General features: G+C 30.6%; 1 protein-coding gene across 1 annotated transcript; it reads left to right on the top strand.

The window, feature by feature from the left end:
- The first annotated feature begins 7,141 nt into the window (after positions 1-7,141).
- On the top strand, positions 7,142-25,566 carry LOC136976063 (calcium-activated potassium channel slowpoke-like). Its single transcript, XM_067271254.1, has 29 exons — positions 7,142-7,844; positions 12,801-12,862; positions 13,288-13,308; positions 13,414-13,510; positions 13,582-13,693; positions 13,772-13,923; positions 14,035-14,202; positions 16,428-16,519; positions 16,685-16,795; positions 16,871-16,976; positions 17,929-18,081; positions 18,163-18,318; positions 18,401-18,513; positions 18,611-18,769; positions 18,840-18,916; positions 19,104-19,118; positions 19,873-19,923; positions 20,679-20,750; positions 20,819-20,863; positions 20,948-21,122; positions 21,657-21,746; positions 22,513-22,687; positions 22,777-23,001; positions 23,073-23,256; positions 23,322-23,423; positions 23,497-23,627; positions 23,705-23,899; positions 23,976-24,143; positions 24,211-25,566. The coding sequence occupies exons 1-29, from the start codon at positions 7,509-7,511 to the stop codon at positions 24,289-24,291; spliced, it is 3,624 nt and encodes a 1,207-aa protein (XP_067127355.1). The 5' UTR covers positions 7,142-7,508; the 3' UTR covers positions 24,292-25,566.
- Positions 25,567-26,171: the final 605 nt, after the last annotated feature.

The raw sequence follows: 26,171 nt of genomic DNA, 5'->3' as shown, positions 1-26,171 counted from the left end.
CTAGCTGACCCGGCCACGCGTTGTTGTGGCTCAAAATGTATCTATTATAAATGTATAACACTTCCCCCGTGGGGGAAATTTCAAAAAATCCCTTCTTAGTGTACATTCTCTTGACGTACCCTATTAAAACGCAATCAAAAACGCATCTAAAATAGTATAATAAAAGCCGAGTTCTTCACAGTAAGCCTTAATCCCGTCACTTTTCCCGCTGGGGAATATCGAAAAATCCCTTTTTAGTGTATATTCTGTTGACGTAACCTATTAAAACGCAAAAAACCGCATGTAAAATAGTATAATAGAAGCCGAGTTCTTCACGGTAAGCCTTAATCCCGTCCATCTCCCCCCACTGGGGGGAATTTCGACATGTATATTATATAAAAACACGTGCGTATTCGAATGCAACGTTGTGTCAAAATTTCAAAAGAATCGGTAGGAACAAACGAACGTTATATTTTATTTATATAGATAGATAGAAAATGATCTGCTTCAGTCCATTCTCACAGAAAAGCATAATGCCTCACAGAAAAGCAAACTTAGGTCGTCGGAAGTTAGCGCCATCTGTTGGACATAAAAGCCTTAATCCATATATAAATATATTTTTGAAAGGGGGAAATGGTGTAGGGGTATGTAAAATAGATAGTAGCCGATTCTCAGACCTACTGAATATGCATATAAAATTTGGTAAAAATCGGTAAAGCCGTTTCGGAGGAGTAAGGTAACTAACATTGTGACACGAGAATTTTATATATAAGATATACAGTATTAATGAAAAAATATTGTGGCGTAATGTTCAATATTATTTAAGAAAAATAGAATGTAGTTTTTCGACTATTATTATTATTATTATTTGGAAATATAATAACTTTTTTTTAAAAAATAAACATTTTCTACGGCGATTTTGTTTAATATTAGCATTAAAAAAATACTTTATACGAAAATAACTGGTTTTAAGTAGAATTAAATTGTGAAAAAAGGGAGACGATAATGTAAAACTCGTTATTTCTCGCATTTAGCGAGATATTTCGAAAGAATTTTTTTAAATTTAAAAAATTTTTTTGAAATGACAAATATTTTAATTTAATGGTTTGTACGCAATGATATTAAAACTTTAATTAGTTAAAATAATAGATTAAAATAGTATAAAAACCAGACGACATTTTATAAATCTCGCGTTTTATGCGAGAACGTCATCGAGATTTTACGTAATTTCTCTTTCCGTGTAAGTAATTGAATTGTTTTATAATAATAATAATTATTATTGAAGAATGTATAAAGATTTATCTTTTACAAAATAATCGCAAATTAAGGTTTTTTTCATTAATATAAGACTCGTAATAAGATGAATATCTCGACGTTTATCAAAAAGATGCTTTTCTTTTCCTTTGAAATGAAACATCATCAATCACTTTTTCTAATCCATAATCTTATAGACCCTTAAACATTTCAAACTTTTTATCACAGATTATGCATTTTAATCAATAAAAACTTTTATAAAATTAAATAAATATATATATATATATATATATTTAATTTTATAAAATGCCGGGCTGCAATTTTTGACCGTATTTTTAAAAATTTATTTAATTTAAAACATTGGCTTTGATTTTAATAGTGCCTTGCTCCTGTACGTCGCACTTTACCTATTTACAACAGAATCATGCTGGTCATCTAACTAACTTTGTTTAGGGGAAAATGTTTGAATTGAAATAAAGTGACTTCCAGAGCAAAGCGGAAGTTCGTATATAGTTAATAGGGGCCCCTAATCTTACCATATCTGATCAAGATTTTCATCTATCTAACTCTATTCTCGAGATTAACGAAGAACTGACAAACGGACGACAGTGGAAATTTATGCCTACAATTTTTTCAAATTGCAGCCTAATAAGCAAAAACGAGTTAATGGATGAGTTTATTAACAATATCATTATAATATACGAAAACATTAATCATAAGAAAAAAAAAGTTACAGAATTTTTAAGGTATAGATTTCCATATAAAGAACTGAACGGTGAGCATCTATTATATATATTTTGTATAATTTGTAACGAAACTTTTTCATGTTTCAAGCTCTTACGGCCAAATTCACAACCGAAGATCAAGAAGTAGAGTTAGAAGTTAACTAATAAGTGTTCATGTACTGTACTTAAAATAAAGCGAATTTTAATTGGTTAACTTCTAACCCCAGCTTCTGATCTTGAATACGGCCCTTAAAGACATTTGAAAACAAATAATTCAATGTGCAACGAAAAAGCTATTGCAATTTTCGAAATAAATCGCCCAACGCCCTCAAAAAGTTTGAAAAAATTTTTATTATTAAAACAAAGTACAGTGGTACCTCGTACTTCGAACGACTCTAACTTTAAACGTTTCGGAGTTCGAACGCCAAATTCGCTTCGGAGTTCGAACTACATACGGAATGAAAATTGCATTCGAAGAGTACAATAAGCTTTTGAACAAAGAATATAATCTGAAGTTAGTAATAATGTGTTAAAATTCACAACTGTTATAATTAAATCACACATCTATGTTACCTAACGACAACTGTTAAAATATGCAAAAACTTTCTATTAAACCCAATATCACTTTTACTTATTAATCATGGCATCCGAGAAGTGCGTGGAAGCAACGAAGTTTAACTATTAAGAGGAAGGCTAGAAAAAGGCTAAGACGAAAAAGGAACTTCTCGCGAAGCATGATATGTGGCGAACATGGCAAACATGGCTGCCATGTTTCAGATGCCGAACTCGACTGTGTACAATCAGTAAATGCAATTTTCATTTTATTATACATTATTTACGTATTTTATTTATTATTAGGGCATTTAATTGTGTTATTTTACCTTAAATTATGTGTATTTGCTGTTTTAAGTTTATCGAAATCAATATTGTCTAAGATCTGGGAATGGATTAATTCGCTTTCCATTATTTCTAATGGAAAAAATTTGCTTCAGACTTCGAACGATTCCGAGTTTAATTCATTCCAGGAGGAATGAATTTAATTCGCCAAAAATTCTTGGGGTTTTTCGACCCGTACGGATCGATCCCGGGTCTCCCAAAAGCGGCACGCTAACTACTTAATTTCTCGACTATCCAGACATCCGAAACAACGCTATTAAAGATTAATAATTTGAAGCATTGACGAAAAAAGCAGATAAACACCGAATATAGTGGACATACCGACAGCACCTTCAAAAAGCTAATTATCCGCGTAAGTTGAGAACTCTGGGCAGTTGAGAACTCTGCATTTGTACCGGTACATATACACATCTATATTACGTATTTATGTAATTATGTATATATACGTAAGTGTATTTATATATGTATCTATATACCGGTACATAGGTGTATTCAGAAGACAGCGAGAGCGCATATAATCCTTCCTAACCAAAAATATATTATATATATATTCAACAAAAATATAACAAAAAGAAAACTACCCATTCTTTCTCAAAATATTTATCTACAAAAATTCATGTACAAATTATTTCCGATGCCTCTTTATGATGATAGCTAGATACGCTAATGTTTATATAAACAAACATAAACATTTATTATAACATGCCATACTCACCATTGAAAGTTTTAACTTCTAATGTGATACAATATTTCATATCTGTACCATTACAAGGAATTGAAGGCGGAGGATTGTTGATGCAATTACTATCCACTTCAGACAGACATTGCACACATTCTATGGTTAGAACTAGATGAAAAGTAATAAAATTTGACACAACAAATACTATCCAAAATTAAATGTCAAGTGTAAAAATTATACTTCGAAAAGAACTTACTAAAACATAACTTTGAAGAAATAAAGTTAACAATATTTAACACATTTTTGCACTATATTTTATATATCGTTATATGTGAATAATAAATGAAATCATTCATAGATATTTTATCAAAGACGAAGAAACGTATTTTGAATATTTATTCTATCAATTTAATCAATATATTAAAAAATTATAAGATTAGTTTTATTTATAAGCAATTTAGGAAACATGAGATTTTTTAAATCAATAATTAATTACTTTACTGAATAAATAAAGTAAAATAAGCTATTATTAAATAAATATTAGGACTTAAAATCAAAATTATTCTACTTTTATTTACTAGCGAAACTATCACAAGGAATTGAAACTGAAGGAAAATCCTCCAGTTTCGTAAATGAAAATCTTAACATTGACTGTATTGGAATAAAATCATTCAAAACTTTTATCGAAACTTGTTGCATGGAAATTTATAACTGAAACTATTTTTAAAAGTTAGATTTTTCTATTAATTATATCGTGTTTTCGTTTTTCTTTAATTTATTGATGAAACTTGAGAAAGATAATGGTATCAATATCATTTCTTTTCTTTTTTTTTTAGTTGCTGATAGAAAATATCTCAAATTCAGTATCGGCATGTGATTCAAAAGCTATTTTCTTTCATTTCCTAAGAGATTGAATGCAAGCAAATCAATAAAACTCTTCAAGATAAATAAATCATAAAAACATAAGCATATTTATATTTGTTTTATAAATACGTTAAAAACATATTTATTATTTTAAATCTAAATAAAACTTTAAATGTAAAGAAATATTTTAATTTTTAAAATAATTAACTTACGTTAAAAGTTTATTTAATAAAATATCATTCACCTGATAAAAACGAGTTACTCCAAATTAAAGAGCAGATGAAAAAATTGAGACAATAACCAGACCTATAATTCATTATAATCCTATAAAATAATTATTTCAAAAATGAAAAATCTTTATACCATTTGCAAATTTGATAGATTTTACTTATTTTTATGCCCTCAGTTACGATGTTCGATCATTCGTTCTCTGCCTTTTTCTAACGTGATTGAGTAGAGTTTGCTAGATATATTCGAAGGCATTGCCATCTGTTGAGAGAGAAAAATAAAAATATTTATTATTATTACTATTATTCAAATATTATATTTAACTATACTATTATTATTATAATTAACTTAATCAATCATTTTAAAAAGTAAATAGTTTCGAATGATCATTTTCGACTTTTAACGTTACGATATTTATATCAAAATTGTTAAGTTACGGTTATATTAATCATAATTATTTTCAAAAAGTTAATAGTTTAATAATTTAATAACTAATGTCACAATAGTTATATTATATTTTACCTTTTAATAAAGAAAATCCACGGTTTAATAAAAATTTGTAAGATAAATTTTTACGTCTGAATCATTTCTAATTATCCAATTTTCTCGGTTTCCATAAATAGCATCGATTTAATATTATATTTAATTTATTTGTTTTTCTAACATAAAATAAATTTAAAATATATATGTATATTCTAAATATAAATATACATATATATATGTTATACATTTTAAAAATTTGCATTTACCTTTTTTAAAAATAATATATAGGGCCTATATATATATATATATATTATTTGAAAGTAAAAAGTAAATGTAAATTTTTAAAACGTATATCATAAATCATTTAAAATTAAGTTATATTTTAAAATTATAACTCGAATAAATTTGAAAAAAAAATTAAAACATTGAATTTTTAAAATTGTTTTAAAAAATTCATTTTTTTAAAAAAATAATATTTTATATTTAATTATTATCTTGTGCTTATTTATAATGAAACAATATAAAAATGTAAATAAGTAATTTAGAAATATTGATTTTAACGATTAATTTAAAATTTTTATTCTAATTATTTTTAAATGTTATTTTTAAAAAAAAATAAAATAAACTTTTTATAAGAGTTGTATCTCAACAGATGGCAGCATTATATTTTAATATCTGACACTTCAATCTTTAAACATCAAAGTAATTATACATGTAATAACAATTTAAATAGTAGGGAGAAAAAATTAAACTGCTTAAAACTGAATTACTTAATTTAAAATTAAAAATAGCAAATTTATGCAGATTGTTGGTTATAAATAAAGGAAAATAAATGATATTTTTCTAAAAATAAATTAGATAAATTTCCAAATAATTTTAGGGAGAATTATTTTAGTTTGATATGTCTCAATAATACAAACTATAGTCACTCATTTTTAGATCTTGTTACAATTAATACTTTCTAAAAAATTATATGTATGTAATAAATTAAATTAAAGTAGTTATTCGTCTTCTTTTAATTAATTAACATTTACTTACAGATGATTAATAAGCGCCAGTATTAAAAAATGCTTTTATGTTTTTAATCATTAAGTTAATTTTTATTACTTGTTAAATAATATATCGCTTTATTTTAATAAATGTTTGATTTAAAATAAGTTAAATTAAAATTCAGATGTTATATCAAATATTATTATATAAATAAAACGTATTTAATTAAGTTTTATAATTTCGAGTAAAAAATGAACTTCACTAAATGTTTGATGACGGAATTGTCTGCAAAATTAATCCTGTAAATGTGATTTTTCCTTACGGTATATAAGCTGTGAAGTGAAGTTTCATTTATTTTTATCTGCAAAAACTTTCATTTCTTTGAAAAATATTAAAATATTTTAAAAAGAATACTAAAAACATAACAAATCAATTAAATAAGTTAAAAAGTTTTTCTTTTTTTAAATAGAAAAGGCATTATTCTGTTTTATCCAGTCGGACTTAAAGCCATTTATCTAAAAGAAATTCAGTTTAAAGAAACACTAAATTTAACTGTATTATCCATGACAGCTTTACCTACGCCAGGTGTGTGTGCAACCCATGGGAATAAATACATTTGGTAGTATTTTATTTAAAAAGTAAACTCGGATCTCAGATAAAGCGAAGTAACAGGCGATGGACAGACAGACTCTTCAACTTAATCGTAAAATGTTTCGAGCAATAATTACCCTTATCTCGAGGACATTAATTCATTTTTATTAGAATAAATTTAAGTCAAGCATATGTAATATATAGACGTCGGAATGGACAATCTTCCGGGTCATTGACCAAATAACAATGCTGTTTTCTTTGTTTACAGTTTATCAAGCATACATAAAATTCACGGTTAGGATAATATAGTTATTAATAAGTTATTAAATAAGAGCAGTAGTTTAACAGCCGTTTTACAAGAGCGATAGGGATGTAGGTTATGAATAATTTTTGGCTAGAGAGGAAACCGTTACTTTAATGATTACAACAGTTGAATTATTTGTGTTTATCATTGCAGTGTCAGAATGAGGATAGCGCATATGTCATAGCACATGCGTGGTGTTTATTCCTGTGCGGCGCTGGAGTAGCAACTGAACTGGCTACTCAGTCGTCATCGCAGTGATAGTACAAACAAGACTTTTAAAAATGGTTTCTGACAATCTCAGCTCTTCGCTTTCTACAGACAGCGATATGACCAGCACCGACATGGATGACGCAGATGATCATTTAAAACTCCCGACCACATCGAACATGTAAAAATCAACAGTTAAACGTGTTCTGGTCGCCAGCTATACGGCGAACACTCCAGATATCCGAGACTATGAACTCTCATCTCGCAAGCTTAATCTATATAAAGAACGGCAGCTGAAAGCAGTGTCATGGCGGCTGGAGAAACAGAAGTCGACGTGGATGGATTCGGAACGACGACAACCTTAACTCCTCATCAAGAGTGTATGAAAGTTAGAAAATGGTGGTGCTTTTTGCTGTCAAGTATATTCACTTTCCTTGCAGGTCTGTTCATTATTCTTCTATGGAGGGCATTCGCCTTCCTCTGTTGTCGGAAGGACAAGCCATCTCAGGCCAAACAAAAACAAGAACGTGACTTAAAAGGAGCTAATAAAACACCCGGAGAAACAGAAATCGGATTTATGACCGAAGCTAAAGATTGGGCTGGTGAATTGATCTCTGGCCAATCAACTACTGGTAGAATACTAGTAAGTGACATTTTCCATCTTTTTAAAAATCTTCATCAAATATTAAAATATTTTTTGTTTTAATATCTACCTCGATTAATAACTCGTACGGTAGCATTAGAAGGGATATCATAAAAAATAACCGGATCTATATATAATTCCTAACTGCAACAGATAGGTAGTTTGCGTGCCTAAAACTTCTGTAATTCTCTCGTTTATCATAAGAACTGTTTAATTTTTCAGCACAAGGCGTAGTTTCAATTTATTTTGTAAAATATTAATATAGTATGTTTTTGAACCACTCGAAAGCGTTTGAAGAGGCTCAAAAATATACCATTTAAACGTGGAGATATAAATATTAAGTATACTGTTTATATTTTATATCCTAACGTTCATCGAATAACTTAAGAGTTTATTAAAAATTAAGCGTTACTAGAAACATCTCCATGCTGTAGACATTATTCAATTGTTATATGAATCTTCCTGTTACCATGACGACATACTTCTGTTTGTCTGACTTATAAGTACTTGACGTTCGACACGGAAAAGGATTCTTATTCCATTTTTAAACTCTGATCGAGTTTATCGAGGATTTAAAAATATCGGTGATACCGCATACTGCGTTTTATCTCTATTATCTGTTAAAGTACAGATTAACGCAACAGGTTATATAGTAAATCAAAATGGTCACGTTCCATTCCATTTGCTTTACTGATCCACTTAGCGACATCACAGCCGACATGTAGATAACGTTAACCGACCATGCTCTCCATATCTTGATGAAGTAATGAAAACGCTTTATCGAGCTTGATCGAACAGCTGATCGACGTAAATGCTACGTCATAAAAGCGTAGAAGATTTTATAGATTTTTTTCTTACATTTTGAATCATTTTCCATAATGGCAGGTTAGTTATTAAGCGAAATATTAATTTGGATTCATTTATGAGTTGTAGGAGCGACAAACGATCGTCTCGACTTCTTTCAATCAATATGTACAAAAGACGGAATTCAGCTGCGATTTTCTATTCACGTGAGCATGCGACTTCGCAGTAATTTCTTCGATCGATAAAATTGGGCAATACTTTTACATAAAGGAGATGCTGCACTTCCTCCTAACAAACATTAAATACACATCTATTTATCAAACGATCGATAATTAAATGCTACGATTATCTCGTCTAGATAGTAGTTTCGCAATCGGTAATTTTAGAGTGAATTGTTTCCTTCTAATCGTTCAAAATTCGTTCTTATGATCTATCTCTTTTTATATTCAACAGTTTAAATTTAGAAAATTTCTTTTTGAACATTATCTGGAATAAAAATAGATGAACGTCTTCGGCAGATGTGCTACTTATTATGATTGATTGAAAGGTTTTGTTAATAAGTTGGGTAAATGCGTGTAATGTCGAGACACAGCTGTTATCTCTCTTAACAAGACGCATACAGATAGGATTAATATGGAAAATGATTTTATAATTATTAAATGAATATGTTTTTATACTAATCTACATTTCTTTTCGAAAACACACGCAAAGTGCGAATGTTGTGGGCTATTCTAAAAAATATTAAAGGACACAGGAACAATTTTACGATATTAATGCTAAAGAGAGATCATTCGGAATACCAAATGTCATTCCCTAATGTTAAAACTTTCCTCTTTATTCTAAACACGTTAGAAGCATTAAGGAGACAAATAGAATAAATTTCTAATTATCTATTATCTTCAATAATATAGTTTCAATATTTACACAAAATTATATTAAAAAATCGCGATATGTTTCCTTTTAAAAATTCGTGAAAACGTATCCGTTTGCAATTTAAAAATATTTATATGTAAAATTGTAAAACTGAAAAATGTATAGGCCTACTTTTCGTTTTGTTTCTTAGTTTTACGATATTCCGAATGATTTAGGCTAATTTTTCTTTTCTATACAATCTTCTTCAAAAAATAAATAAGAAAATATCATTTTGTCAGGTAGGAAAACGATAGAATTGCGTGATACTGAAAAAGTTTTATTATACTGGATGTTGCGCTTTGTAGAAAATTTCGAATTATTTCTCCCATGACAATTTAGTTCAAAATACGGTACGGGAATAATAATTGAAGAAGCTATTTTTCGTTAATTTTGCTTCCAAAATTGCCATTATGTAAGTTTTATCGACATTTGTTTTTTATAAGCAAAATTTATAGGCCTGTATTTTTTTAAAGCAAAGTGAAAAGTTTTATTTTTGGTTGCTAGAAATAGTAAGTCTTAACTCGTAAAGCAGCTGGCTTTAAAACGAAGCAAAGAATATATATGTGTGTATATGTATATATTGGTTATAACAAATTGTAACCCTAACATATTTCATAGTATAAAATTAGTTTTGGAATGATAAATGGATGTATCTACCTCTTACTATCCAAACTTTCGTCTGAAATGGTTCTAGAATAAAACCCCGAGATGGTCATTCACTAGGAAAAAATAGATTTATGGAACTTACTGATCAATCATGACTAAAGTCGTATTTGCAATTTATACTTGGAAAACCTGCTTTTTTATTTCCATGCCTGACATTTACTAGATTTATTATTTTAAATCGTAGATTCATGTATGTAGATGAAATTCTAATTTTTAGAAACTTTCTAGAACATTTGCATAGTTTTGAAATATTTCAGCTAGATAAATTATTTGATAGTTAATTTTTGCTGAAAATTTAATATCAATGAATAATACTGTAAAAGAAATACTTTAATTAAGGCAAAACAAACCACAAAGAATAATTAATATCTACAAAAAATATGCTAAAAAATAACTTTTATCATTAAGCAGTTCAATTATTGAATTATACACGAGACATTGCAGGTAATATTTTATGCTACTTTTCTAATCAATTAGTTTGCTTGTCAGAAACAACTTGGTAGAAGTTTATTTTTTATTTTCTTTTTGTTATTATTGCAGACGTATCTTTTTACAAATATGTTTTCTTCGAATTTTATTCTATATGAGGAATGTGATTTCAGGTAGAAGTTTGAGTGATGTATTATAAAAGATTACCGCTCAAGTCGAACTCGTACATAATGCGATTTCAAACACTTCAAATAGGAGATTTAAATAAGACACGGATTATCTTCGGTAGCACTTCTGTAAACTGACTTTTGGCCTTAACATAGATTAATATAAGACATTATGCCATTCCATTTTATTATATACTTCAAAACTTGTACATTCTCGTGTATAATAGAGTGGTTGTTGCATATTTTCGACTAACTGTACCGAAACACTTTCGTCTTGACAGTGAAGGATTACCTAGTGATACACCTGTACCTGCTTCTTTCTCAATTTTTTTATTTACACAATCGACTCCAATTCCCTTAAGAAAGATGTCTGGTTTTTTAAAAGAAATTATTTCGATGCATCACTGATCTTTGTACTAAGTAATACCGGAACATTATTTAATACAAACGAATACACCTACAAAAACCTAAAATATATGTTTAAATAAACGTAAAAAGTTATATATCAATGTTTGTTATTCGAAATGTTAAATTTTATTACATCTTTTGTTCTAGTTCATCAATGATGGGAAATTTTCCAAATTTTTATCCAGAAAGTTAGTTTTCAAGGTTATTTAAATGTCAACAAAAGTTTGTCGATTTAAACAAAAATAAAAAGATTTTTATCCAAATATAAAAATGGCGCAGCAGATATAAAAAACAGAAGGAAAAAACACAAAACTGACAGAAATATTTCTGGATATGGAATGTAAAGATTACATATTTTATAGCTCAAAAAACTATAAATAATCTTTCTTTTATGAACACAGAACTTGAGTTAAATAATTTATTGTAAAGATAAATTCAGTTAAATGATATATAGATCTGGCCAACAAAAATTCGAACAACATAAACTACGTTAAATAGTTCTTTCCAATAAAAATAGGCGTTTGGTAGTTCTTGTGACGTAATTATCGATGTTCTCTTAGAAAGGTTGTTCGATTTATCGATCTATTCTTGATCTAAATTTTCCAGGTATTTTGTTTGAAGTAATTTGTCCTTGGTATGTTATTAAAACTATTATTAAATATTTTCTTTAATTAAAATAATTCAGTTTAAAGACCGCAAAGATGGGTGGAAACAGAGAAAAACGTGAAAACGAAATTTATAACTGCTTTTATATAGTATTTTATGCTAATTCATTAATGAAGTCTTGGAGTTTTATAGCTTTTAAACATATATCTAGGGGAAGGATCAAATATTTTATTTAAGCGACATTCTTAACATATCGAAGTGACAGAAGTTGAATATCTAAGGAGGAAAACCGAATGATTGATGGGTGCACACACCCACTTTTACATAATCCACCAACGGATGCAGAAATAAGATTGACATTTTGAATAATTCATTTGGGATAAAATATCCTCAATTTTGTTGCCTGGCTTTTTATTTTCGGATTATTAACATATTTTTATTGAGAGAAAAAAATGAAGAGATAGTCTTCGTTTCCGATAATGTCTAGCATTATATTGTGTTAATGCTTGTTAAATGCGTTTGTTATGCATTTATTCAAATCCTATGCGATTTCCATGATTAGTGTCAATGCAGGCTAATTTACTGAATTAGAATGAAGAAGAGCTATTAAAAAACACGAGATGCTCTATTTAGTTTTATGTTTGTCAATTAAATTGATTTGATTAATATTAGATTTGACATGTTAAATTTTAAATGTAATTGATGTACTTGAAGAATCTACATCAATATAATTTTCGTCCGTAATTGACGTCTGTTGTATGAATTAAAAAGAAAAAGTAAAGTAAAATAGAAATTAGAATTAGAATTGTTCTTTAAAATTAGAATTGCTTATCACTCAAACGAAAATAATATTAAATCAAATTGATTTTTGAATTTTGATCGATTTACTCGATATTTTTTGATTGAAATAATATCATAAAAATGTTTTCCTCTTTTTTTTTTATCGATTTCTTTCTATTTTTAGGTAGTATTGGTATTCCTCCTCAGTATATCTTCATTAATAATCTACTTCATCGATGCTTCCCGGTAAGTAATGTTTTGTCTAATTACCAGTGTGTAATTTTCTTTACTAACATAGGGAATCATCGCCCCATCTAAGTAATATAATCTGAAAGGCATTTATTATATAGATTTCATTAAAAAAGTAATCTTTCTTTATAAAATTTCGAAGCTATAAAAACAATACATGTACAGTACATATATAGATCTATGTGTTTATATGTAATGAGAATTATTCCTACATGACGTAGCTGGGATCGATTTTAACCTTTCTTAGCATCGTCGCCGCGTATTGATTACTGGATCAGAACTCCATGTTGATCCTGACGTCATAGCTCAAAAGATATATATGTTATTTTTTTTTTTATTTTTTGAAATTAACTAAATTGAAATAAAATATAATGAATTTTTATGCAAAATTGACTATTTTATACTTGCTTTCATTGCATCAGTACCGGACATTCTACGAAAGGGTGAGTGACCTTTGTCTATGCAGTTTGGATAAATCTTTAATTTCTTAAAAGATCAGAAAGTAGTTTTTGATGATGTTAACATGTTTCTGTACTTTGTAAACGCAGGGATGGCGTCGAGATGTGTCAGTCCTGGGCAACAAACACAACACAGCAAATAGACCTTGCTCTGAATATATTTTTTATGGTGTACTTTTTTATACGTGTTAGTAGATTTGAAAACATCATTAGAATGTTGACGAAAGATTTTGTTTTCTTATATAGTTTTACTTACAGTTTATAGCTGCCAGTGACAAGTTATGGTTCATGCTGGAACTTTATTCTTTCGTCGATTATTTTACCATTCCACCGTCCTTTGTCTCCATATATCTTGACCGCACATGGATTGGTAAATTTGTGTTTTATTTATTTATTTATTACATTCTCATTATCTGCAATTACTTCATTTACGGTGCTATCTTATAAGGTTTACGGTTTCTGCGTGCTTTGCGGTTAATGTCTGTGCCCGATATCTTGCAATATCTGAACGTGCTCAAGACTAGCAGTTCTATACGCCTAGCCCAATTGGTGTCCATTGTGATCAGTGTCTGGCTGACAGCAGCGGGTATTATCCACCTAGTGAGTCTTATTATTATAATAGATATAATCAACAAAATAGTAAATCTAATAAATCTTATGCAAAAAATTTAAAATGAACAATATTAATCAGAGTCTCGATTATGTTTTTAGTTAGAAAACTCAGGAGATCCACTGGATTTTGCTAATCCTCAAAGCTTAACTTACTGGGAATGTGTTTATTTCCTTATTGTCACTATGTCCACGGTAGGTTATGGTGACATTTGCTGCAAGACGACCCTCGGAAGAGCGTTCATAGTCTTCTTTATCCTTGTGGGCTTGGTAAGCAAGAATTTAATTTAACTAGTAACATAAAATCATTCTTAAATGTAGCTATTAATTAATGGAGAAATCATTAGTTAAGATTTGTATGTACTAACTATATTATAAACTAAATAGAATTTATAATGATATAATCGAATAATTATAGCGGATTTTATTAGCGATGGGTTTTTATCAAAATGGATTATCTCAAAATGCTCTTTTAAGGGAGGTGATAAAAACAAAACACAATTTTATTATTTTAAAACACAACTTAGTGTCAGGCCTAAGTAATTTAATCGAAAATTATTAATTTGGTTATTCGGTTTTAGAAGTCTTATTTAGTGAAAATTTATAATGCAAGTTTAAGGAAATATGTTAAGAAAATTGTAGTTTTTGAAAGTCAAAAACTTCAATTCAATTCATAATATTGTAGTAGGCCTGTATTTTAGTTTGAAACGTTTTTCCTCTTGCATATTTTGTTATTTTTTAGAATTCAGAATTTTATTATAATTTATTCTTAATATTTCTTGAATTCCTTTCCTCTTTTTCTAATCAAGAAAACCCTGATTATAATTGTTAGGATTGGTTTTCCCAAGTTCTGAAGCTATTAATTAATTGCTCAAAATTTTCATCAGAATTTTAGAATGTTTACTATAATTTCAGAGATTGTTCTACTTACGATAATGTTCAGAAATTGTCAACAAGGCAGTTTCGTGACATTCCACTACCGATTTTCCGTTCAGATTGTCCTTCAGACGACATTACTGCTCCGATAGGGATCGATATAGGATGTGTTGAAGTACACCTGGGTCCTTCAGTAATAAGCTAACACTCTTCCGTCGTAAATACACGTTTAATTAATACGAATAGCTGATTTAAATTGTACGTCTAAAAATTATCCACTTTGAAAAAAAAATTTCCAGTATCCTCTCGAATAAGGAAACTATCCCTATTTATAGATCTCCAAATTTAGGTTATGTTTTTTTCCTGCAGAGCAGGAATAACTTATAAAAGACCATAACTGAATTTAATTCTTTAAATTGTTCTAGTAAAATGTTAACATTGAAGAAAGGGGAACAAGAAATGGACAAATGGAAATTAGACGGTTTGTTAACACTTATTAAATCGAAATATTTTAAAAATTACATTACCAGTCCTATCCTTTTATCTACCCCTTATGTTTTATTTCCTTTATATCCTGCTCGGCTAACCTGGAATGAAAGAGCCCCTTTTCACCATCTTTTATTTACTGGGCAGTTGAATTGTTTTCACCATACCAAGCATTTTAAGTATGAGAACATGCCTGATAATTCGTAAATTCATTACTAAGCTATCCTCCTTGTAGATATGTTGTTTTGTGTGTATGATTTAATCATATCTGACAATTTCTGATGCAGAAAATTTTTTTTGTAGTTACAAAATAGTTTTTATCCAAACAAGAGCTTTACCGTTTTTAATAGTATAATAAAAAGCTTGTTTCCTGCTTAGGGAATGTTTAAAATAGCTTTATAATACGTTACGTGGAGAATTAAAAAAAAGAAAGAGAGAGAGAGAAAAAAAAACAATATGCATGATTATTGTAATAGTTTTAGTAGATTTTTTGAGTATTTTAAAAATTGCTTAGCCGTCTTTAAGTGATGGCAGTATGGCAGAATCATTTCCCAATGATCTTTTTTTTTTCTTTTTCCCCTGCTTTTTTTCTTTATTCATTTGTAGGCCGTCTTTGCAAGTTGCATACCCGAGATCCTAGAGTTAGTTGGAACTAGACCCAAGTACGGTGGTGAATATAGAAGGGAACATGGCAAAAGGTATAGCTGTGGTCCGTACACTTTTAGCTGGTCGATGTTCAGCACGTTACGTGGGCATGTTTGTATTAATGTGATCGTGTTATCTCTTGTCACCTATCACCTCTTTCTCTGGTACTTTTTCTGTATCTTTAACCTTCCTGTTTCCCAGTCTTTCCCATTCTTTCCGGACTGGTAAGTGCACTGTCTAGTGCATAACACATTACAGAAGGGTTAAAAATTTTAATGCAAAGGGAATAAAAAAGCGTACCACATTTTCATAGGGTCGGAATATTGTCACATAGCTAGCATTGTTGTTTTAATTATTATTATTTTTTTTTTTTACTTTTCACTCTGTTTACTATCTGTTGTTGTTGTTTTCTCTCTTCTTTCTGTATTGCCTGCACTTCTACACTGCATCTACGTGGCACATCTGCATTGTTGCACGTAATCTGCTAGGCCGTGTTTGCTAGCTGCATACCAGAAATCATAGACCTGATTGGTTCCCGACCTAAATATGGTGGTACCTTCAAGTCAGAAAGAGGAAGAAAGTAAGTTGAGATTTCGTATTTCAAATATTTAAAACTTAGTTGTTTCTGTACTCTTTCTCTTCCTTTCTATTTTTCCGAGTCTTGGCTTGATGTGTGCTTAAATACAGTGTCAGTTGTGTACGTGTAATGGGGCCTGCGTCGACATTAACGAACATTCGTATTTAGGCATATCGTGGTCTGTGGACATATTACGTACGAATCGGTATCCCATTTCCTGAAGGATTTCCTCCATGAAGACCGTGAGGATGTGGATGTTGAAGTGGTCTTCTTGCACAGGTGCGAATATCACTTTAACGTTTACATAAAAAACGGCTGCTTTAATGAAATAATCCTGTCGTTTTCATATTGTAGGAAGCCTCCAGATTTGGAACTCGAGGGTTTGATCAAGCGACATTTCACCACGGTAGAATTTTTTCAGGGGAGTGTGATGAATCCAATCGATCTCCAGAGAGTCAAGGTACTTTTTAATACTACTTCCGCAACACACAGAAAGATTGCACAGTAAAAATTTAATAATAGCTTGGAGGACACAATAGAATGATGGGGATATATATATATATACTGCTATAAACTTTGTAATATTAATAAAATTCGTTTTAGACCGAGGGAATTATTTATTTAAAAAATAAAATATATATGGCGTTTACACTAACTTGGGTTTTTTATTCATTTGTTTAAAGTTTTTCATAATTAGCTAAAATTTAAATGCGATTTTATTCCTGAATACTTAACATTAAATTTGATTTATGTTTTATGTTTAGAGAAAAATTTTCTCATATTTTAAATATATTTTTAGTTAAATTTTTATTAAATATAAAATAGAGATTATCTAGAAATTAAAACAACCTTGTATTTGTATATCTGATTTTTTGTTGAGTAAAAAATTCCACTGAAGAGTAATAAATTTAAGTTTTTTACAGTAATCAATGTATAACTAAATTTCAAGTTTTAACTCGAAAATACGGTAAAAATTTAAAATTATTGTTATTATTTATTTCGCGTTAAAATTGTTTTTTTTTCTTTTAATTGAATAACGAATCGTGTAAACTGTTTTGTTCCATTATTCATTCCCATTATATAGTTATCATAGTCACTAAAAGATATTTGCTCGTGATCACGCAGGTATCCTACAGGGTATTGTAAACTCTGTATCGGAAACCGTTATTATTCGTGAACACATGCGAACGTCCATATAGAACTTTTTTATTCTATTCTGTAAGATATAATTAAATGTTAAGCATTTAATATAAATTACTTTGCATTGTTAGCTAACACGCAACTTACAAATCGCATGCAACATACGTGAACAGTTTATAAAAAGTCCGATGCGTCTGGTGTTAGAATTAGTTTTAAAAATAACTATTAAAAGGGGAATTTTATTAAACACTTATATTTTGGCAACATTTTAGGTCCACGAGGCAGATGCTTGCTTAGTATTAGCCAACAAATACTGTCAGGACCCGGATGCAGAAGATGCAGCCAACATCATGAGAGTAATATCCATCAAAAATTATTCAGATGACATAAGAGTCATAATTCAGCTGATGCAATATCATAACAAGGTACTTATTTGTAACATTATAAAATATCTGTCGGATATATTTTTGCATTGTAATGCAAAAACATTTTTTCTATCTTAAAAGGCTTATCTCTTAAATATACCAAGTTGGAATTGGAAACAAGGTGATGACGTCATTTGCGTTTCGGAACTAAAACTCGGTTTCATCGCTCAAAGCTGTTTAGCTCCGGGCTTTTCGACAATGATGGCAAATTTATTCGCCATGAGATCTTACAAAACGGTACGTAATTTCAATAGACTGCCAGAATTTTCGCACATTTATGAAGAAAAAAGAAAAACAAAATTATTCCTTTGTATTTTAGTCTCCGGATATGCCAGCCTGGCAAAATGATTATTTGTGCGGAACTGGGATGGAAATGTATACAGAAAACTTATCGCCTTCTTTTACTGGAATGACGTTTCCCCAGGCTGCAGAGTATGTTTCGTGCTTGTATAGTGCATTGAGTCCTTTCTTTTTTCCTGTTATTTGTCGAGATTTTTCTCTTTCTTTTTTTCTTTTTTTTCCTGGGCAGATTGTGCTTCGTCAAGTTGAAGTTATTATTATTAGCAATTGAAGTTCCGAACGAAGATAATACCGACACAAAAATTGCCATAAATCCTAAAAAGAAAGTTAAAATACAAACCAATACACAAGGGTTCTTTATAGCCCAGTCGGCCGACGAGGTTAAAAGGTATTAGAAATATATTGACAATAAAATCTCTTCGTGACTGAAATGTAATATATTTTTATATGATTTCCAGAGCCTGGTATTACTGTAAAAACTGTCATGAAGATATTAAAGATGAAAAGTTAATTAAGAAATGTAAATGTAAAAATCGTAAGTAGCTAAGCTTTTTATTTAATTTATTTTTTATTCTACAGCGATTCAGTTTATTCATTATTTCCCAATCAAATATTAGGTTATGTTTCGATTATAACTAAGTTAATTCGGTTTCCAACTTCCGCATTTGTAAAAATATTAAGCATATATTAATTTTATAATTTTTATTTTATCTAACATGGAGCAGTCCGATGTCCAGGTAATAGCTGCTAAGTTATCTGCTAATTGTGATGTGAGAAATGTAGAACTGTGGCTTCTTGTCTTCCTTATTCTGCTTTCGTTCATTCTTTTGCTCCTCTTGACATCAATAGAATTTATTCTTTAAATATGCTAGTGTGCTTTCATCACATCAGTACTTTTACTATATTAGAATATAAAGATTAGAGCGTAGGCTTTAATATATGTTATCTTTCATAACTTATAAGTTAGATGCATTTATAATGGCGAAAATTAGTTGAAGAAGCATGTACTTCTATAAAATGAAACTGTTCTCTCTTTTTTTCTTTTGTACTTTGTGAGTCATTAGTTAGTTGTATGCATTGCTAAACATTTAAATGTTGTGGTGTAATTCCTTGAATGAAAATTTCTGCCGTCTTCTCCTTCAGAGTGACCATTTATTACTAATTTTGATCTTTATTCAATGATCATTAAATGTTAAATACTTTTCCTATACTGTATAGTGATTTTATTACGTAGACCTGTAGATGGGTCTTGGAATATAGTAAAGATTTCTAATTAATTAATCATAAATATAAATTTTTGTATATTCATCATTGCAGATGTTAAAAAATGGTCACTATGTAGAACTATGTATTATATATTGTCCTCCGTTTTTGTGTCGTTTTTTTGTATTGAATATTTTTAGGAATTAATTAATAACTAAGTTTTTTTATCGAATTACTTTTAAGTATTTTTTAAGATTCATTCTAATAACAATTACGCTAACATTACAGTCGCACTATTTAAGAAAGGAGTGAGAGCAGTCCAAGTTGTAGGAAGAGCAAGTACGTAGAAATTGAATGGAAATTTGGTGTTATACCATTTAGACACATAGTTGTGGCTGTATGTTTATATATAAACAAAATGTATACGTGGCTTTTGTACATTGTAGAATGCCATAGTCTGCTTTCACGTCAATTTTAACTATGTTTAGTACATTAGAGCGGATTATCCCAATAAATGCTGATATCTGCTATTCTGTACAAACGACAATTATAAATTTTCTATACACACAACTGATATCACTTCGCATGTCGCTTTTGGTATTTTTTATAAAACTAAAACTATTTAGTTGCTTTAATGTATCATTATTCACAGAAATGTCGAGTGTTGAATTGTTAATTATTGCACTTAAACTTGCTCGAGTGTGTATGTGAATTGATGTTTTAGCTTTAACTCTATTTTAGTGTCAAAGGTGAGACATTAATCATTAAATTATTTCTGATAAATTTTAAAACAAAGATTCTCTATCATGCCGGTAATTAAATACTGTATATTGAAATTATTATATATAGAATATAGACTTATAAAAAAAATAGAATAATCTGGATTTTACTCATTTTAAAGTTAAGAATGTTTAGAATGTTTTTGCATGATCATAAAAACCAATTCACTGGAATTGACATTCACAAAAGGTAAACTGCATGCGGCATGGTAAAGAAAGCTTGGCTTTGCACATTGTTGTCACGGGCTTTGTTCTTTTGTCTCTCATTATAAAACTGCTTTTCGAATATTTTGTGTTGTATTTTGACTATTACAGACGAAAACCTAAACAACTCCACATTTCCCACTTTTACGCCTCCCGAAATCCCCAAAAGAGTAAAATTACGAGGTAATTCGATACAAATATTATTAATTGTAAGTTAAAGAGTCGTAGAGACGTTAAGAACTGAAATGTAGATTATATTCCGACAGCCGACGTGACTAAAGAGCACGGAGATGGATGTGAGTGCTTCTATAATTAACATGCATAAAATTAAATGACTTTTTATCTGTAATTCAATTATACTCCTTTAAATTTTTTCGTAGTCAGCAATTTGCAGTCTCAAACTAGCATGATAAGACACGGAGGAGCAAGCGGACGTCCAAGAAATACATCTAGTAGTAAAACTCGGCCACATGGTAATCCAACAACTCCTCTAACATCTCCGAATAATCGTGGAGCGGGTGGAGGCGGTCATTCCGCTCCCGGTACATTTTCCAGGTACGATTTTTACATAAATATGCATGATTAATGTTTATCTGTACGTCGTATCTCGTCTTGTATGTCTCTGCACTTAGATTTATTAGTTAGATTTAATTATTAATAATTTAATTTTAATATTAATATAATAATTAATAATGTGTGTTTGAATACTAAATTTAATTTTATTTTAAATTTTAATTAAATAATTTATAAATAATAAAATTTTTAAAAATGCTCGTATGGCGAGTTCTAGTTTTATATTTTTGTGTCTGTTCATTTCTGTGGAATCTACAAACGTGTGGCAGTGCTCTCGGGTGAAAAAGTATACATATATATATATACGTATATATATATGTAAATTTATGTATATATATATGTATATGTATATATATATATATATTTATGTATATATGTACGCGTGTATGCAGCTCGTCCACTGTTTCGTGCACCTCACCGTGGATTTTATGTATAGATTCTTCTTGACATTACACATTCTGGTTGTGCACAATGTTTCATCACAGTATTCTTCCTCTTCCTGTTCTTTTTTTCCAGTCCGGTTACGGGCACACCACAAGCCTTACGGACAACTGGTTCCAACATGTATGCTGGCTTACACCTTGCCTATGAAGTAAAAAAGCTCATGTATGCTTCTCTTCTATCACTATCATCCTTCTTCTTGCGAATTTTTATTTTTTTAATATATATATTTATATCTTTTATTTGGCTATATGCGTACTTTGGTGTAATATTATAGGGTGAATTTACACCAAGGTACGCATTTATTCATGCTTTGATTGTAATTATTGCTCGACAGTGTTTAGCATGTTTCTGCTTTATTAAATTTTTAAAGAAAGAAATTATTACAGGTGTTAATATGCACTTAATTTTAACGTTAATGTAAAAAAATTAAATTATTTAAAATTTACATAATGTTAATTACTTGGTCAGTTGTTTTTTAGAAAGCTAAGCTTGGAAATTTGCTGAATATTGCTTGAAGGAATGCGGAATGCATGTAAAAGAAATTGGCCAATGCACGTTCAGAATTGAAATTGTCAGTTCACACGCTTTTCAAAACACTCGAATTGATACAAAAAAAAGAAAAAAAAATCATCCGAAGAGGAAATTAAAATGTATTGAATGGTCCAAAAATCTGTATTTTAGGGAAAATGCAATTTCGGAAGCATATTCTAATAAAACGCGAAATGTGTCGGAATAAACGGTTTTTGGATCAAATTAGTATTAAAAATTTTTTTATTTTTATTTTTAAGTGTTCCAAGCTAAATGCATTCTCGGCATGTTTTATATATTAAATTGCTTATTTTTATTTAACTAATTAAAATCCTTAAACGTGCCATTTAAAAAAGAGTATAAAGTGCTCTTATTAAACGGCATAAATATGTCATCCTAGGCCTACTAGTAGACCAACTGGCAGCAACGGACCAGCCAATCAGGATCGATCGTTTTCTGTCGGTCTAGCTGACGATCAGGCCAAGGATTTCGATTTTGAAAAAACCGAAATGAAATATGATTCCACGGGAATGTTCCATTGGTGTCCTGCCAGAGCAATTGAAGATTCTATTTTGGTGAGTGAAATAAATATTAACGTTTTTTCGTGTACAGAAATTAATAAATGATCTCCTTTTATTATTATTTTATTCCTATTATTTTTAAGGATCGAAATCAAGCAGCTATGACAGTTCTGAACGGACACGTGGTTGTGTGTCTTTTCGCCGATCCCGATTCACCTTTAATTGGTTTAAGGAACCTCGTCATGCCTCTCCGTGCAAGTAATTTCCACTACCACGAACTCAAACATGTGGTCATTGTAGGCAATGTCGACTATCTGAGGCGAGAGTGGAAAATGTTACAAAACCTTCCCAAAATTTCTGTACTTAATGTATGTTATTTTTGCATAAGCTAATGTCATTTGTAAATTACTGCATACTCAATCGCAATCTGCTTCTTTAGGGATCTCCTTTGAGTCGAGCTGATTTACGTGCGGTTAATATTAACTTATGTGATATGTGCGTCATCTTGTCAGCGAAGATACCCAGCAGCGAAGATCCTACTTTGGCTGACAAAGAAGCCATTTTAGCTTCACTTAACATTAAAGCCATGACGTTTGATGACACAATCGGCGTTCTAACCAATAGTGAGATAGTTATTTAATCTAATTTTATGTTTCTTTATTTCGATATAATTTTTATTTTATAATAGATCCTAGCGGTCCCGATGGTTTGTCACCCCTTGGAAGTCCTATTGTTTTACAGAGAAGAGGATCGGTTTACGGAACAAATGTTCCACTTATCACTGAACTCAGTAAGTTAAAAGTAATTTTGATAAGTAGTTTATTTCAAGAATAAGCAACGAATTTTTTTCTGTTTATTTATAGTTAATGACACAAATGTCCAATTTTTGGACCAAGACGATGACGATGACCCTGACACAGAATTATATCTTACTCAACCATTTGCGTGCGGAACTGCGTTTGCAGTCAGTGTTTTAGATTCACTGATGAGCACAGTAAATAAACATCATAAAATTCTGGCTTGCACTTCTAAATATATATATACATATATATTTTTTCTTCCCCGTTTCAGACATATTTTAACGCTAACGCACTGACTCTAATACGATCGTTAGTGACTGGTGGTGCTACGCCGGAGCTAGAATTAATTTTAGCAGAAGGAGCGGGTCTTCGAGGTGGTTACAGCACCGCTGAATCGCTTACGAATCGGGACAGGTGTCGAGTGGGTCAAATTTCACTCTATGACGGTCCTCTGGCACAATTTGGGGTAAGTAGACAATTTTTTAAATAATAATTTATGATGTTAGCAAATATTTAACGCATTTTTCTACGTTTTCTCGTAGGAGGGTGGCAATTACGGAGATTTGTTCGTTTCCGCATTGCGCAGTTACGGAATGCTTTGCATCGGTCTCTGCCGGTTTAGGGATACAAGTTCCTCTTGCGAAGCTTCTTCCAAGCGTTACGTCATCACTAATCCACCCGCAGACTTTACACTTCTCCCTACGGATATGGTAAGTCGATTGTTTATACGTGCGGAAAACGGCGGAAAAAGTAATTTGGCTTTTTCCTCGAATGCAGGTATTCGTTCTTCTACAGTTCGATCCCGGGTTGGAATACAAACCGAACCGTGGTGAAGAGATGAAGGACGATAACTCTTGACTCTTGCACTGTAGCGCCTTGACTGATGGGCCGTACTCCTTCATTTAACGAGAACGAACCAAAATCGATATGGGGAGAAACATTTTATTTTGTATCCCAAATGCTTTTAGGTTGTCCACAACCTAAGACTCACAATGGGTTCTAAAACTGAAGAACCCTACAGTCAAGGTTGCTACAGTTCCATTACCAGCATTCCAAAACACGCACGCGCGCGTGTAAATTTTACAGGCAGCAGCAATACCGACGCGGTATCGACTCGAATGGAGTAGATGCCACTTATATATCTATACATACTGTACATGTATATATATATATATATATATATGATTATACATAAACATTGTCCTTTCTACCCCTGCCGTCGGCACGTGTACAGAGATTTACACGCATGTACAATCGAAGATGGCAGGAAATTAGTCGAGACAAAGGTTGTGTTTGGAATGGAGGAGTTATCAGGAATCGAGCCCTTAACCTCCGCTCCTGTGGCGATTGTGTATACCTGTGCCTCCCGAGGACGGTGGCCTGAAACTCCTCCTCCAATCTTTGTCGGAAGCCGTGGTGTAGGGTAGCCACTACCAACCGGTCCACCGTCTCTGGTGGTACAGAACTATGTAGCACGACCGTTCAGGTTGAGGAACAACTATTCTCCAGTTCAAAGTCGCACTCGGGTTCGATTGCCGGGTTATGTTAGTGGTTACCTCTTTTTCATTTCTAAACTCATAGTGGATGAAAAAGAATCTTATGAAAAAAAAAACTCATTTTTCAAGCTTCTAATTCCCCGCTTCGTATTAAGAAAGATGCAATCACACACAAAAAAGAAACTTTTAGAATTATACGGTGCTGGTTTAGCTTGAGCAGTTGCCTTCTATGTCCAACTAGTTTTAAAAATTTAGTCTTACGCGGTTTACTATTACAGTAATATAGTTCAAATAATAAGTAAGAAGAGATGATGCAGGGGAAAAATTATAGTTCAAAATGGACACAATTTAGGGCCCAGAAATGCAGATTTAGGATTAGGGTAAGGAAAGTAGCATTCATCTCATGCGGGGAGTTTCGATTTCTCTATTGTATTTCTCTCTATCTATCTCTGTTTCGGCTCAGACAAGCATCTCAAAATGGTGATCTTCAGCAGCCATTAGCTTTAACTGTTCTACACCTCCACAAATAGTTGTGTATCACCCCCTCAGAATGAGAATGGGACTGTTCGTTACCGAGGTAATTTATCTGTACAGTTTGAGATGGTTACTAATAAAATAAGTCATGTTGACACTTTCACTTCAGGCTTTTTAATGTTTACATTTGATCACACACGCGTACCGAAACGGTGTTGCGTGTATTCTCGTGTCGCCATCTGGTGTAAAGAATTGTGAAACTAAATATCTATAACGTAAACAACCGTTTTGTGGGTGATTTAGATGACGAAGTAATGCTTCATAAAATTGAAACAGTTGTTAAATTATGACTTTACAAAACATAACATACACGTATGAACCCATAAAACTAGAAGTATATGGTCTTTAAACTTGCAAAATTTCACCATCTCTACAACCATACAAACAACTCGATGGTTGAGACGTGTAATGTCTGAATATTAGAATAATTTATAAAAATCGATTGCTCTTATCGCTAATTTATGCGATAAACTCGCTAATATTTTTCATAATTTATAATAGGGTAATTAATTAATGTAAAATTTAAATGATGGTTTTTTGGCAAGAATTTTTAATATTTTTTAAATTTATAAGTGATTTTCTTATTAAATTATAATTAATCTTTTTTTATATTTTTATGTTAAAAATTGCTATTATAAAAATCTGCACTTACTCAGCATCCAGAATTTCTGAAGTAAGGTATAAGAATGGGACAGTTCAAGTATTACG

The sequence above is a fragment of the Centruroides vittatus genome, unplaced genomic scaffold, assembly GCF_030686945.1.
Source record: "Centruroides vittatus isolate TY-2023 unplaced genomic scaffold, ASM3068694v2 contig_393, whole genome shotgun sequence".
Classification (NCBI taxonomy): Eukaryota; Metazoa; Arthropoda; class Arachnida; order Scorpiones; family Buthidae; genus Centruroides; species Centruroides vittatus.
This window is presented reverse-complemented; position numbering and strand designations above follow the sequence as displayed.